At 39.2% G+C, this 15,031-nt stretch overlaps 1 protein-coding gene across 1 annotated transcript in view; it reads right to left on the bottom strand.

Moving 5' to 3' along the window:
* Positions 1-340: 340 nt before the first annotated feature.
* The window catches only part of col11a1a (collagen, type XI, alpha 1a), an 80,976-nt gene continuing 66,285 nt past the window's right edge, over positions 341-15,031 (bottom strand). The window contains exons 51-67 of the mRNA XM_073488672.1: positions 13,277-13,384; positions 12,823-12,876; positions 12,669-12,722; positions 11,602-11,655; positions 9,229-9,282; positions 7,659-7,766; positions 7,350-7,403; positions 6,885-6,938; positions 6,001-6,108; positions 4,778-4,831; positions 4,647-4,682; positions 4,501-4,554; positions 4,130-4,370; positions 3,763-3,875; positions 3,229-3,297; positions 1,195-1,428; positions 341-487 (exon numbers count right to left, since the gene is read on the bottom strand). Of these exons, the coding sequence (XP_073344773.1) occupies positions 341-487; positions 1,195-1,428; positions 3,229-3,297; positions 3,763-3,875; positions 4,130-4,370; positions 4,501-4,554; positions 4,647-4,682; positions 4,778-4,831; positions 6,001-6,108; positions 6,885-6,938; positions 7,350-7,403; positions 7,659-7,766; positions 9,229-9,282; positions 11,602-11,655; positions 12,669-12,722; positions 12,823-12,876; positions 13,277-13,384 (1,596 nt within the window). The remainder of the gene's footprint in view (positions 488-1,194; positions 1,429-3,228; positions 3,298-3,762; positions 3,876-4,129; positions 4,371-4,500; positions 4,555-4,646; positions 4,683-4,777; positions 4,832-6,000; positions 6,109-6,884; positions 6,939-7,349; positions 7,404-7,658; positions 7,767-9,228; positions 9,283-11,601; positions 11,656-12,668; positions 12,723-12,822; positions 12,877-13,276; positions 13,385-15,031) is intronic.

The following is a 15,031-nucleotide window of genomic DNA, read 5'->3' on the forward strand; positions in this document are numbered from 1 at the left end:
TATCCAGAGAGGAGGCCTGTGTCCCCTCATGTCTCCTGACCCCCTCTCTTGGTTACCTCCAATTCACCCTCCTCTGCCACACCTTCAAATGTCCTTCACCTTTGCTCCGTAACGTGGTTAAGTCATGTGGTTCGAGCCCTACAAGGGCAACAAGTATTTTCCTGGGTTACACGTACATACATGGAAAGACATGTTTGCTACACCATCTCTTATTCAAAACTTGCATGTGGCATAGAAAAGGGTGGGGAGCTAGAAATGGGGTTTGGTGGTACCCAAAACGTCTCAACTTGACTTTCTTTGCTGGCCCCATCAAGTCCTTTTTTTTCTTTTTCGTTTTTATTTAGCCAAGGAAGCAGACGGGCCCAACTTCAAACCCAAACTTCTGGTTAGGGTCCCCAAAGTCAGTCAACATGACATCGATGATTGGAACCTGATCGATTTTGGGAGTATTTATCTCCATCACAGTCTTTCCATAGCCCTTTCTCGTCTGCAATAAGAGAGATACAGAGATGCAGAAGAACCAATTAGAGGAGAAAACACCAGAAAAATAAACACAAAACAAATCTTGCTCTCCAGATTGAAGAAAGCAGGCTTGTTCGATCCAACAGTCCCAAAGTCATATCATCATTGTTTTAATAGTTTAAAAAAATCACATTGGAATCAATATATCTGTCAAAATAATAACAAAATTATTTTTTTACAATGTCATGTGGCCCAAATTTTGTCACACGTTTGTAACTGTAGAAACGTTTTTATTGTGTGTTCATCCTCATCATTAGGCCAGTTTCATTTCCTTGGCCGGACCTGCTGGGAAAACGTTACTAATGTGTCTGAGAGAGTTTTGACAGTCATCAGCTGTCATCAACTACACCGATAGCTTTCCACTCTTCTTTGTTTCACTACTAACTGGATTTCATTTGAGGAGTAATGGTTCTATTCAGTGCCAAATGGATGAGAAATGGATTACAACCATTCGAAGCTTGACAGTTCATCGGCTTTAATTTGAAACACCACAGGAGTCAGTGCGTCACTAATCAGACTTGATCTTTGCTGGAGAACAACCTCTTTATAAGTTTTCTTTCTTACTAGTGGTAGAAAGATAACTCATCCAAAACATGTTACTTGAAAGACAAATTCAAGAGTCAGCACTAGAACATCTCCATAACAGTCATTTTGAGTGATGCCAATGCTTACCGCACATCCGTCTGAGAGGGCCTTGATGTAAGGGTTATTGTCATAGGACATCTCCTCATCATTGGCGCCCAGGAAGCGCAGTGCCTTGTCATAGCTGTCGCTGGTGGCGTCGTGCCACGCCACAGACTGGTGGCAGCTGTAGGTGAAGTTTTGCCTGGCTGAGGCTGTCAGTAGTCTGAGGAAGGTCATCTGTACCATGTTTATTGAGTTTCCATCTGCGTCAACATAGGAAAGCTGTTGGTGGGTAAACAGAGAGAAAGAGAGGTCAATGTAAAGAAGCAAACATGAGTCTACATTGTCATTTCACAGTTGCATTTCTGTAAGAAATGTAAGAAATAAAGAATAAAAGAAATGCGTCAAATATGAAAAAAAAAAATCATACATAAAAGAATAAAAGTAACCAGTAATAACCAGAGCCTGTTTAGGATGTTTGGATAAATAAACAAAGATGTCAGACAACGCAGATGTTAGATCTCCCACAGCCAGATCAATAACCAGACTTATATCTACATGAAAAATTGGCCGCTTTACTGAAAAATAAAGCAAGATGAAGATACTTTGACTTTCTGGTAAAGGATGTATGAATAACTGAACAGGTGTAAGATAAATTCAAAACAGTTTTGGGTGCCAGAATTTTATAAATATATTAAGATTTTAGTTAGATCAGTTGCATCTTTAAGATAGAGTCCTTTTAAATTCCTTCAGCATGTAAAAACTATTGAGTATTAGTGTATGGAGTATAAGAGAATGGCTGATCTATAAATACCAATTAGACAGAGGTTTTCCAATTGATATACAGTTACCATTGCTGTCTATTAATCAATCTAATTTACAAAGCAGCTTTTATGAGTCTAGTGGCTGAAAGCTGCATTGTAACATTAACTCCTTTTGTTTTGTCACTATTACTTGTAACATTACAGACTGGAGCCACAGTACTTTTGCTGAGGAGTTCAATATGGCCGCTAGAAGATCTAGACATGTAACATCACCCAAAATGACTCCGGTCAGCAAAGCCATACGTGCTCTGTCAGACAGACTTTTGCTCAGATGGATTCAAGATTCACATCAACATCCTCGACACAAAAGAAGACTTTCATAGCCAGCTAGAGGAGATGCTGCTACACAAGGATTTCTACCCTGAAGGATCAGTTAGTTTTATTGTACTTAAATTCTATCACCCAAAAACGAAATACTCATTAAAGCTTCTGATGTTCAGGCAGAAAAAAAAAATCAGATTCCATACGTAATTGTACAATTTGTGTGTGGTTACTTAATACCACACTTTTTTTCCCTATATGTTAAGTTTAATAGCACTTATAAATATATTCTGAGTCTCAGTTTAATTAATGTCTTTATGTCTCTTTTTTAAAACAAAATAAACTACAGGTCTTCAGAACACACATGGCCCCAATGAGAACTTTGTGTGAACCTTTCTTAAAACATGCATTAAAAGAACACTCAGTACAATACCAGGAGGTGAACTGTACTTTTAATCCCACAAAGCCGTATGGCGTTCTATGACAGTCTGTCGAAGTATGACACCAGTTTGATGAAGCAAGACAAGCTTGTTTCTTTTATTTCTGACTACAAGAAATAGAAGCTGATGTTTACTGAGATAATTTTTAACTGTTCAAGGACAGAGTGAGAACTACTGGAATGCTAATTCTGAGGCATTGTGCTTGAATCCTCCGTAATGTTTTATTGATGCACTCTTCTTTATATGGAATAGTCTAAGAAATGCAATGTTGTGACAAAGAAAATGAACCACTAGTTCAAAAGGAGCGAGATTATTATAGATTACCATTGCACTTTGAATTTTCTGTGCTCTATCTTCTCTAAAAATTAATGCTAACTCATTTGTGTAGCCTGGGATGTCTTTATGAGGAGCAACTTTGGGTCACTGCCTCACAATTTTATGGGTGATGCTGCTATTTGAGGCTATTAGCAGCTTGAGTCTCTGTACAGGTGCAGAGGAGAATGCAGAAAAAATAGGAAAGATGGAACAATCCATTTAGTGCAGCACTATAGACTTACTATTTTACCACGCTTAAATTCACTGAACCATGAGCCAGGGACTTCTTTGGGCCATGAAGATATTCTGACCTGTGGAAAACAAACCCAGACAGAGCATATTAACAACAGATATTATCATGGGCAGTATTTTCTGTTTTTGTTATAAATCATGGAATGAACATGAAAAAAAACTTGTAGAAAGCACAGCCTCAAGGGTGGCATCAAAGTTTATCATCTGGGAGCAGAAGATAAACCTATTTGTTATTTTAATATCTTTGAAATATCGTTTTCACAAACTTCATACATCCAAATCATTATATACCATTTGCCTTTTGGTGGTTTTCCTGTTGTCCTGTTGTTTGCACAAAATTGAATATCAAATCTGTACAAGCTTAGCCCTGAAGCAAATCAAATGGCTTCTTTTGGCATCTTCGGCCCAGTGCTGTGCTGTTTGTTGATGTATTGCTTTAACATGATGGCTTAATATTTGATGAGAAATGATGATTACAAACAGGAAGTTATGAATCTCGTGGGTACAAATCCAAAGTCACTTACTCCATTAGACTTCTTATCTGGATTGATGCAGGTTTCGCCCCCGGCGGTGAAGTTACAGTAGACTTTGAAGGAATCTCCTGAGCAGCCTTGGTTTGGATCAATGTAGTATTCGCCTAAGGAGAGCCAAGCACACTCAAACATCCTCTTTAACTGATGTCCACAGAAAATGGCTCAAAGCTCCTTAAAGTGTGCAAGAATCTTTCATCCTACTGTATGTGAAACTCAGCTTCATAGGAACTTAATGCTCATTTTCTGCCTTATACACTGCTAGATAAAATTATATCACTATGTCTTAAGCATGTTCTACTTTTACGTTTTTTATATAAATTTACTTTTCATTTAACGCTCCTGATTTGATTCAGCTTACCATCAGGGAACTCTGGGTGACAGAGCTGCAGATCTTTGCATGTTCTAGCTGGGTTGTTTTGCGTTCCCATGGGATATTTCATGCGTTCGATGTCCTGTTTGAGGTTGTTGAGCGAGCCAAAGATGTCCTCCATGCCCTCGCCATAGTCCATCATGGCTGCGTCTGATTGCATGTCACTGGAGCGCTTGGTCTTCTTGGGTGACTGGATGGGCAGGGGCTGGATGACTTCACCTGGTGGGCCCTGAAGGGTGTGGTGGGAGAAACAGATTTAGATTTCATAGAAGAAGACTGAACATAGACAATACTTCAGAAACTGTGACAATTTTCACTAAATGAAAATATGGGCAACAGTAGTGATTTTAAATACTCACAGGAGGACCAGGAGGACCAATTGAACCAGTATCTCCCTTTGCACCAGCAGGACCCTGGAATGAACATGAATAGAAACACATTACCTAAGATACATCTAACATACACACAGTGGCTATATGTCTTTAAAAACACTGATAGTACTTACAGATGAACCCTTGGATCCCTTTGGACCTTGAGGACCCTGCATCAGACAGGACATAAACACAGCAATTTGGCAAAGTCATTCTATTATCAGTGTAGAATCTCAATGAATGACTGAATCAGTGAAAGACTTACAGGCAGACCAGGGGGACCTGGGGGACCGAGTGGACCGGCAGATCCACCAATACCCTGTGATGTGATGAGATGAAAGCAGATATACATTAAGGAAACAATGGACAGTGTTATTGTGAGGCTTGAATAATGAGTGAAATGAAAAAGCTAGAATATAATGGCACAGTACCAGGGACATGGAATGAATACTTAGTTTATGAGCTGAACAGATGCATAATGGTAAGAAGCTTTCACATCGAATTATGGAGATTTTTTATTAACTGAGAGAAGAAGTAGTCTTTATTTTGGAAGACCAAACACTGCACTTGTTGGGGGGCCGATTACTTGAACCCAGCAATTACAATCTTGTAGCTCAATTTTGTCAGGAAATGAAGACAAACAATATGAGGCCCCTTTCTGGCCCCAAAATAGAAATGGTAAACTGAGAGAAAACTTTTTTAGAGGCCCTTGTTCTCTGACAAAAGGCAACATTACGATTTCATTAGGCTTAATCTCCAGATACTAAATCCAACTCATCATCTTAAATCACTGAGTCGGGCAAGCTGAGGGCCACAGCAGGACAGAATAGCATATACAGCTGTTCTGCAATGTTTATTCAAAAATGGATGAAGGCTGTCATCAGCCCTTTATTGAGACCAAGCTTTAACCTCATTGCAGCACTGTCTCGTGTTGAAGTGGAGGCTCGCAGTGGTTGAGCAAAAATATTTTAAGGAAATTCTTATCAGTGTTTTCCATGATGCAGAATATTATATTATCACAGCAGGCATTAGACACACAAAAATGACCACAATTCAAACGAGTGGTAGAATGAAAATCTAAAGTGTACAGTTCAAGGTGTTCAGGCTGCTCACTGGAAAACAGGGGAAATAGAAAATGTTTGGATGTGGAGTGGAAAACTAGAAATATTTGAAGCTTTATTCAGTCACTATTCACGCAAATTTGTCCGAAAACAATCGATGGAAGACAGTTGTTTACACAAGATGCCTCAAAACCACTTTTTAGGCAATTTGAGTAAACTAATCATTCAGAAGCTAGAACCAACAGAATGTTTGCTCACAGTGGATATGGGGAGTGAAGAGATGTGCAGTGCAGTGCAGGGCTCAGCTGCAGTGGCTTTTAATCAACAGCAAGCAACTGTGGTAAGACCTGTGGCCACAGTGGAAGGGCAAATGGGCTAAAAGATGGCCCAGAGGACCAACGTGAGAGTAGAGTCATCAATTACTTACACTGTCGCCCTTGCCACCGGGAGAACCTTGGGGCCCGGGCAAACCTCTGTCTCCCTTCTCTCCTTGCTCACCAGGGGGTCCAATCAGGCCAATCAAACCTGGGTGACCCTGCAGGGCGAAAACAATTGTGCAGACAAAAAGAACAATCAAAGATAACAGCAATGTTTCTTTGCATGCTCAAACTTTAAAGCTGCTGCATGCATGTGTAACAAAAGCAAAACTGTAACAGCTTTTTTCCACAAAATTTAAATGCACATCAGAGGCTGGAAGGAGTGAAGTTTCATTAAAATACAAATCCTCAGAAATTATAATTGAAATGACTCTCCTACAACAGACAAACCCCCCCACTCACAAAACAACAGTTCACAACACAAAGATGATGAATTTGAAATAGGCAAGCTCAAACCAGGCCCGCTGATTTGACAGCATTCAAAATGCACACCAGTCAACACGGTGCCTCTATTGTGTGCTTTTAAACTGCTCTCTCTCAAGCCAGTGTGGGAGGAAATTAGATAGAGTAATGTGTGCTGTCTGAATATCGTTTACAGTTATATTTCACTGACAAATTTGACAGTGGCAGTGAAGAAAAGAGCAAGATTAGACAGATTAGAGTGATACATCACATTCAGCTGCATGTTTAACCCTGGAAGAGTTTTTCTCTTGTAGCAGCTATGGCAAAAACTAATTGTGTTTGCAAAATGCTAACATAAGCCTTCATTTCATCAGTTGCAAAGTCGTGGAATCTTTGCAAGTGGAGAGCAGTCTTGACTGAAGTCTGAACCAAGTTCAGTGTTCACTGTTTTCAGGTTTATTTTTCAGCCTATTTAGAAGGCGGGCAATGAAAACAGCTTCCAGGCAGACATAAGTAAAAGGGCTACACTCACCTTTTCACCTTTAGACCCAGGATCACCTTTCAAACCAGGAAGACCAGGAGGACCCTAAACAACCATAAAATAAGTTAAGAATGAATTTACACAGAGGGACAAAGGAAGGGAACAAAAGAAGCATCAAAGAAGCATCAATTATAGCAGTATATTTAGAGAAAAGCATGGAGCATGGAAAAGCAAAGATGACAACCATGTGCATATTACATATAGTATATGTCTTATGGGAACAGTCCAGCTATTGGGAAATATGCATATCCAGAGACAGGTGAGATGATTAACAGCAATTTCATCTATGTATTTTCAGTACAGAGAATGTAGGTTTGGAATAAGATTGAACTTAAAGTCTTGGAGCAAGGGTAAACTTGGCTCTGTCAAAAGTGAAAAAAACGCTCCAACTCCAGCTAGATAGATAAATAATGAAAGTGAGCGGGAGAGAGAAAGGGAGATATCGTGCATACTAACCATGGGACCAGGTGGACCATCTTGTCCTGGGGCGCCGGGCAGTCCTTGTTCTCCCTGTGAAAAGTCGTTCAATTGCAGTGAGCATTATAGCCTGCTGTATTTCTCTGGCCTGCCATTGATTTTCTGTGCTCAGCACGATGATAAATAGCCCAAACAGGGAAAAAAAGGGTGCTGGAATAAACAAGTGAAACTAAAGTATAAGCCAAATGGATGTATTGATTATTCCATGAAGTCTATCATCATGCCTTCGCAGTGTTTTTTATGTGTGTCTGAGTTTGAGCATGCATGAATGTATATGCACAGACTTACGACAGGGCCAGGGATTCCACGCAGACCCTCTGGACCGGGCTTTCCTGGAGGTCCCTGGGGTCCGACCGGTCCTGTTTTACCTGCTGGACCCTCAGCACCTGCCTCACCCTGTATGTGGATATGAAAGTATTGTGAAAGCCTGACTCAGCCTGAAGAATTTAGCACAATTAATTTTTGGAATAAAACTGCTGATTATTTTAAAATTTGATCAAATTCATTAAAAAAAGTCTTTCTTCTGTGTACACTGTTTTTTTGGAGGACAGCACAGGTAAATGACAAAGACAATGGTAAATGTGGCTCTTTTCAAAAACCTACATAAAAAATGTTTGAAACATAATGCTAGGTTAGGTAATAGTATAGAATAAAAGCTTCTATATGTGTAACAACTTCTACAGTCTGCAGCAACACTTGATATCTTGTCAGGTTTTCATTGGAGCCCTTTCAGTATCTCACAGTATTTTTGTCAGAATTTAGCTGCGGGCTGCTTTTAGCTTTGAATTATGCTGAGACAGTATGCAGTGTGTAGATCGGGTAAATGAGGACAAGTAAACAACAGTCTGAGTTATCAACTGTTCCTGTTCCTCCTAATGAGGTTTAGAACAGGCAAAATAATAGATGGTGTTATAACCTGCCATGTTTTCATTTTAAGGTCATGAGGAAAGTACTATGGCCTCAAGATTAAAGTGTGCCACAGCTGACCAACTGTAATCTGAAATACATCAATATTTACACAGACTAGACAGCGCTCATGGAAATATGGTATCAAGTTTGAGCTGCAAGGTGTTTACAGATTACAGACTTACTGCAAACTGGTCAGAACTACTTTAATGAATTTATTCCAACTAATGTGTCTTACAGCTGCACTTCTTTCTTCTGGAAGTAAAAAGATTAAGCTTTAAGAATTTCAAGCACATATTCAAGGATGATTTACACTTTTCAGAACATGAACATGTTTCATAAAAGGTGATTATCTTTCAGTGCAAATATTTATAAAATTGCTTTAGCATTTAAAGAAGATACCGATACATAGGGTTTAAAGCATAGTATAGTGGTATAATATAAAATGTAAAGTAACCAGTGGATTTGCTGAGAAGAAAGCTATATTTTTGTAGTAAATGTGATTTATACTGAGCATGCACCAGCTAATGGTAATTGTTTCTGTCAATGTGCAAAGAAACAGATCATGTGTATAGATTCAGATACTGATGAAACTAGATTTGTGTAAGACAAGTGCCATCCCGGAGAACATCATTGGGGCCAGATTCTCACTAAAAACAGTAGAGCATGATCACTGTGAATACCTGAGGGCTAGACATAAATAGCGTTTACTCCTTTTGTCGGTCTTGAAATTAAGCCACGGCACAATGCAAGAAACAAGTGAATCTTAGTTTTACTCAAACAGGCTGTGTCCATAAATTTCCATCTAATTTAGGCTGGAAATTAAATTACTTCTGTGTTTTTGTTTTTTTAATTCAAGATGGGGAACAATGTGGGTATGGTGGTGGGAGAGAGCAGCCCAGGGACTTGCTGAGACGGCTCTACTGTGAGAAGGATGAATTGATTTTGTTACCTTAGCGCCCTTCTCTCCTTGCCTGCCCTCTGCACCAGCAGCCCCCGGAGGTCCCTGAGGAAAACGACAGGACACCACTTTAGCATTTCAACGACAGAGCATCAACACACACTAACTGTTCAACAAGACTGTAGACACCAGGGAACGTTCATCATTGACTTTGATCACCGTTTCTGAGGCTAACCAGAAGATCAGTGAGCAGAAACATTGGTCGTGTTTCTGTTTGTTAGTTGGCTCATTTGTTTTAAATGATGTACAGCATGTGTTAGCTGTATGGATGCTATGGTCTTGAATGAGAGACCAAGGTTATAGTACTATAGGTGTGGATTTTCAGTTAGTTTTTATTTTATTTTAGTAGTCAGTTTAGCAGTCAGAACTATGTAGCTACATATACATACAAAAATATGTTTATGAAGTGTGCTACTTAACACTTCTTATTTGAATGTTTGTATACATTTTTTCTATGTGCAGCATGAACAGGCTACAACTTTCATTTCATTGTGCACCCTTGTGTTGCAAAATGACAATACATGAACCTTATACCTTATATATCCCTAAAAAAACTACCTAGAAAGAGTTTTCCTTAAAGGGTAATGCTTTCATTTAGTTTCAGTTTACGGCAATTTTTTTTCACTGCTAATTTTAGATTTAGTTTCAGTTTCAGTTTACACTAACCCTGCACTAGACATTTTGCTAGGTCATCTCCCCAGCCTCTTGGCATTTCACTTTACTTTTATTCGATTTCATATTGAACAATTGTCTTGCCTGATAAATACTTGGTGGGCGGTGTCTTCCAAACAGCGATGATAATCCAATGCCCTTGAATGTGCACTACCTTAGTTACGTCAAGATCCATTAAAGTGACATGCTTTTGTCCGCCCACAAAAACACAAAATTGTGCTGCCATGTACGAATACACACAGACACGCACATAGCCATCTTCAATCAAGGGGTTGGCAGGCTGTCTTTCCTTTCAGGTCAGGATCTCTCAGGCACACAGTGATTTCTTTCAACTCCAGCTCTGGTCACCACTCTTCAAAAACGCTCTCCATCCAAATTCCACTCTCATCTGGCTGACTGAGGCCTGAGAGCTATTGACTGAGGGCCTGTAATGTCCGCTTGCCTCCTGTCTTGGAGCTTTCATCTTCTCCTGTTGTGTATCTCTTACTGGTAGTGAAGAGGCAGGCTCTTGATCAGCACAAAGGGCCATTTCAATTGTAGCACGATGGTACAGTGGCTAGAGCCGATGTGTAGGTGTGTTCTTCTAGTCAAGTTATAAAACACAGATAATTTCTTTTCTTAATTGAATAAAATTGCTAACAGTTACTGAGAAAGAAAATTAGAATAGCGACCTATACCCAAATAAAAAAGACTTAAAGCCAGATGAGGTTTATTACTTTTCCTTATTTCTTAATCTGAGAAGCAAAGTTAAATAATTTTCAGTATTAAGGCATTAAGCAAATCAGATGAAACTAAATTTGCTGCTATGCTAAATTGACTTATTCAGAATCAGTGGCTGTGCTGATGAGAAATTTAAGGGTTGTTGCAAATTTATACAGGCAAAATGCTGAGAAGACACAAAAAGGCCCTATAGCTCCTAAATAACTCTTGCTGTGAAATTGTGTATTCAAAGGAGCAACCTGTCGGAGACTAGCAGGGATCATCTCAGGTCCCATTTTTTTCTCAGTGATTAAAGACCTGTGTGTGATAAAATAGCCCTTTTCCTTACTATAATCCCGAGGCCATTTAGGTGCAGCCTATGCTGATACCATGCTAAATACTCAGAATGTAAATTTCATTGGGCACATTAGCAAAGCAATCAACCCTGGTTTAAAATGCGTGTGAGTTTGGAACAGACGGCTCCTTTTTTCCAACTATTTTTTGGTAAGCCCTTTCAATTTCTTGCTAAGAAAAAAAAGAATGATTTTCACATCTTGCCATTCATTTCTCAACGGGCTTTGAGGTGGATTTCTTTGCAGACAGCGCAACGCCTTGACCCCTTAAATCTCCCACTTTGTTTTCCCCACTCTACTTTTAATGAAAATGAATCTCTCCTGCTTTACTGCCAAGATTGAGTTGTTGAGGGGGGGTTTAGTGAAGTGGGGAAGGATCCTGGTCTGTTGGAGCCAGAGTACAATGCCAACAATACACACGGCGTTCATCTATTTTAGAATAGGGCTATGGCATTTCACGCGGGCTTGTTCAGTCATGATTTTAAAATGGACAATAGCCTAGGTCAGCAAGGTATTTTATATCAAAACAATTCACTCCTGTAGTGAGTCAGCCTTTGTTGGATTATTGACGAAAGCTCACCAGTGATACACAAAAATAAAAATATGGTAGTAATTTTAGCTCTTATGGCCACAGACTTACTCTCTTGCCAGGTGGTCCAGGTGGGCCAGCTTCTCCAGATGGACCTGGAGGTCCCTGAAAACAAGCAAGGAAACAGGAGATGCAGAATACTATTAAAAACAATAAAACAAGTACTACAAATGAGTCAGCGCTTATTTGAATTTTGATGAGCGCAGCTATTCTTTTGTTATGTTTGCCAAAAGGACAATAACCACCAGGCATTGACGTTTAGGGAATATTCAACCCCAGGATAATATAGAAGAGTTAAAACCCAAAGTTGGATGAGGTTATACACTGCCAAAAATGATACATACTGGGCTGCCTGAGACACTCCAATTATCTCAGAGTTAATTGCAAGCAATCATACAATTTTTATCATAATTTGCATAGGTAAATATCTTGCAATACTGAAAAGTGAGAGTACGATATTCAGCTGTTTCAAACACAGTTACATGTAAATAAGAATAACAGAAGAATCTATATGTTCTCCTCTCAAAGAATGCTGAGCCACTGTACAAACTTCATCATATTTTAAGATACCTTCTCAACACTGTTTTCATTTCGTTAGAGCAAATCAGCATGCAATCAGAGTGCATAAACAAAAAATCAAATATGTAACATTCATGGAGTAAAAAAAATACTTGTGTGTTTTTCTTTGGCAATGATAAAGGCTCATTTACATTTATAAATATTAATAAGCGTTGTGATTTGTTGCACTAAACACAGGGCCAGAACATTAGTGTTTGGCTGTTATTTCTAACCACACTTAATGAATCTGCAAAGCAGATAAGTCCAGTTACCGTACACCCAAGAGTACAGAGCAAATATCATGAATTAAAATGCTGCAGTCTAAATTATTAACTGACTAGATATAATTACAGCTTTTACTGGAGGCTAAATTGTGGTGGACTACTACATTAATAATAAACATAAACAAGAGATATTCATACACATTCGTGACAAAAAAGATGATTATTAAGATTAAATTACAATTCAATTATATCATCCTCTTATAAAATGTCCCTCAAGTGAACCATATACATTACATGATATATACTCGTTCAGTCCAAATACTGTGAAAAACGTACCGGTTGACCAGCTTCACCATCCTCTCCCTTCTCTCCTGATTCCCCATCAGTGCCCTGTAAAAGAGAAATGTGCAGGTTAGATCATTTCTGATTTTAAAAATATCCAACCTATCAACTGTATATAGGGTAAAATTTATTTAAATTTCATACTTACAGCAACACCTGGCTCTCCGGGAGGGCCAGGGTCTCCAGGGAATCCAACAGGACCCTTAAAGAAGAGAAATGAGTTGCATCAGTGTAGCAATAGAAACCTGAAGCGCTGCTGCTGAGAGACATCTCCCTGGATACAGATATTAAGGCAATGGTAAGTAATTTAGACAGTGATTTAGTTCTGGTGTACCTGGTTACAACCATTGAAGGCATTTGATGGACTTAATGATGATGCTGCAAATCCATGAGAAAAGGCCTCACTGCATTCCATTACCATGCAGGCATAAAATATAATCTCCCTCAATAAAAAGGCTTTTTAGCTCTTGAATATGTTCTAGGATAAAACTGCCTGCCTCCAGGCTGGTGGGGGACATTTCCTTTAAAGCAGTACATTTGAGCCTGTTAGATTGAGTGCTGGAAAACACTCTGCAGGTTTTGAGAGTATCTGGCGGACTTACAGGGTTCCCCTTTGGACCATCATCCCCAGGGGGTCCTTTGGCACCAGCAGGTCCAGCAGCTCCAGGGGGGCCAGCCTCTCCTTTCTCTCCTCTCTCACCTTTAGGTCCCTATAGTGGTGGGGGAGGGCATTCATTACATCAGTACCACAGGGGGCTGCACATTTTCAAAGATTCAACTCTGAATTGAATGGGGTTCAAAAACTGACATGGTCAGGGGTGGCTGAGAGAAATGGGATCCAAAGCTGATCACAGCAACGGAGGAAAACATCTCTGAATGGTCAACACTGCTTATATGTGATTTCCAGCGAAAGGAGCTATTAAATATCATGTTACTGTGTCAATGCACTCCTGATACATAGGGACTACTTAGATTAATTTCAAAGTGTAACATTTAAAGATTAAATTAAGACCATGTTTCCTAGATTCATCATACTCCCTAATGAGAATAAACATGTTGATTATGACTTTCATGTCAGGTTTCATTATCTTTTTACTGTAAGTAACTTTGAATTTTCCAGCTTCTGTCGCTCTATTTGTGTTCATAAGAAGGTGTGTGAAAAACACTTTTGCTTTGGGGCGAGAAGGAATTCTGCACATTCTCTAAACTGTGATTTAGTGTCAAACCAGCTGATGATTTCAATAAGAGATTACCATGTATGTCCCTGTTTGCTGCACTGCATTTGGGCAGTCAGCTTTTTCTATTCATTGAGTGGAACTCTTTAGCAGATGACAGCAAAGAGCTGTAGTTTTTATCTGCTGATGTTTGCACTACACACACGTAAGCTTCTTAATGGTGTTTTTGTTATTTATTGTATATTTATGGTGTATATGGTTCAGCACTGTATGTGTGTTTCAGTTCTGTTCAATGTATATCATTACTGTGGGCTCCCTTTTCAAATGGATGAGGATGATAATTACCTTTTAGTTGTATTAAAAATCAGAAAACTCATATTGCAACCATTGTGTTGAATATTGTACATTATGCCTTAATAAATAAAGTAAAATACAATTTTAATGAAAGTAAATCCAATCCAATATTTTTTTCTCAATACCACTCTTTTTGTAGCAAACATGGGTTATTAATTTTGACACTTCCATCAAAACTAGATGTAAAAGAATAAAAAAAAAGTGAAAGGCATTGGGTTGGGCTGTGCTGATGGGGACTTAAGCTGCACATTGACTTTGAAAATGTCAATGACATCAGCAGTATGATGGGAAACTAGTAGGGGACATTATGAATGCTGGTAATCATGCTTCTCTGCCACTCCCACTGGAGAAAGGCCATCTTTTCAATCTGCTGTTGTGCCTCAATAATGATAAATGAGGCCGTAGCGCTAATAGAGCCATCAATGATGGTTGTCTGGTGAAAGTGAAAAACAAAAATGTCATAAATCTCTGTCTGGCAATAACACAGGTAAGTGTGGATACGGTACATTAACATGCAATCTCTGAAAAGACATTAAATATTACAAACCCCATAATAGAATTAATACAATCTTTATAGAGGGTAAAACACAAGTCCTTCACAACTGTCGCAGTGTTGCAATCAAAACTGGGCAAACCACAGCTTAAAGCTGTGTTGGTGTTTTGATGCTGACTTGCTTCATTGTCGCTGCAGTCATTGTTGTTTAGGGCAGACGCACCAGGCGTATCCTCCTGGTAATTATGTCTTAAGAGTCTGGGAGGAGACTCAATTTGGCAGGCCATGTGGACATGGGGTGCAATGTAGAAGAGCCATGCTGAGCTGAACTACAA

Source organism: Pagrus major, chromosome 19 (genome assembly GCF_040436345.1).
Source record: "Pagrus major chromosome 19, Pma_NU_1.0".
Classification (NCBI taxonomy): domain Eukaryota; kingdom Metazoa; phylum Chordata; class Actinopteri; order Spariformes; family Sparidae; genus Pagrus; species Pagrus major.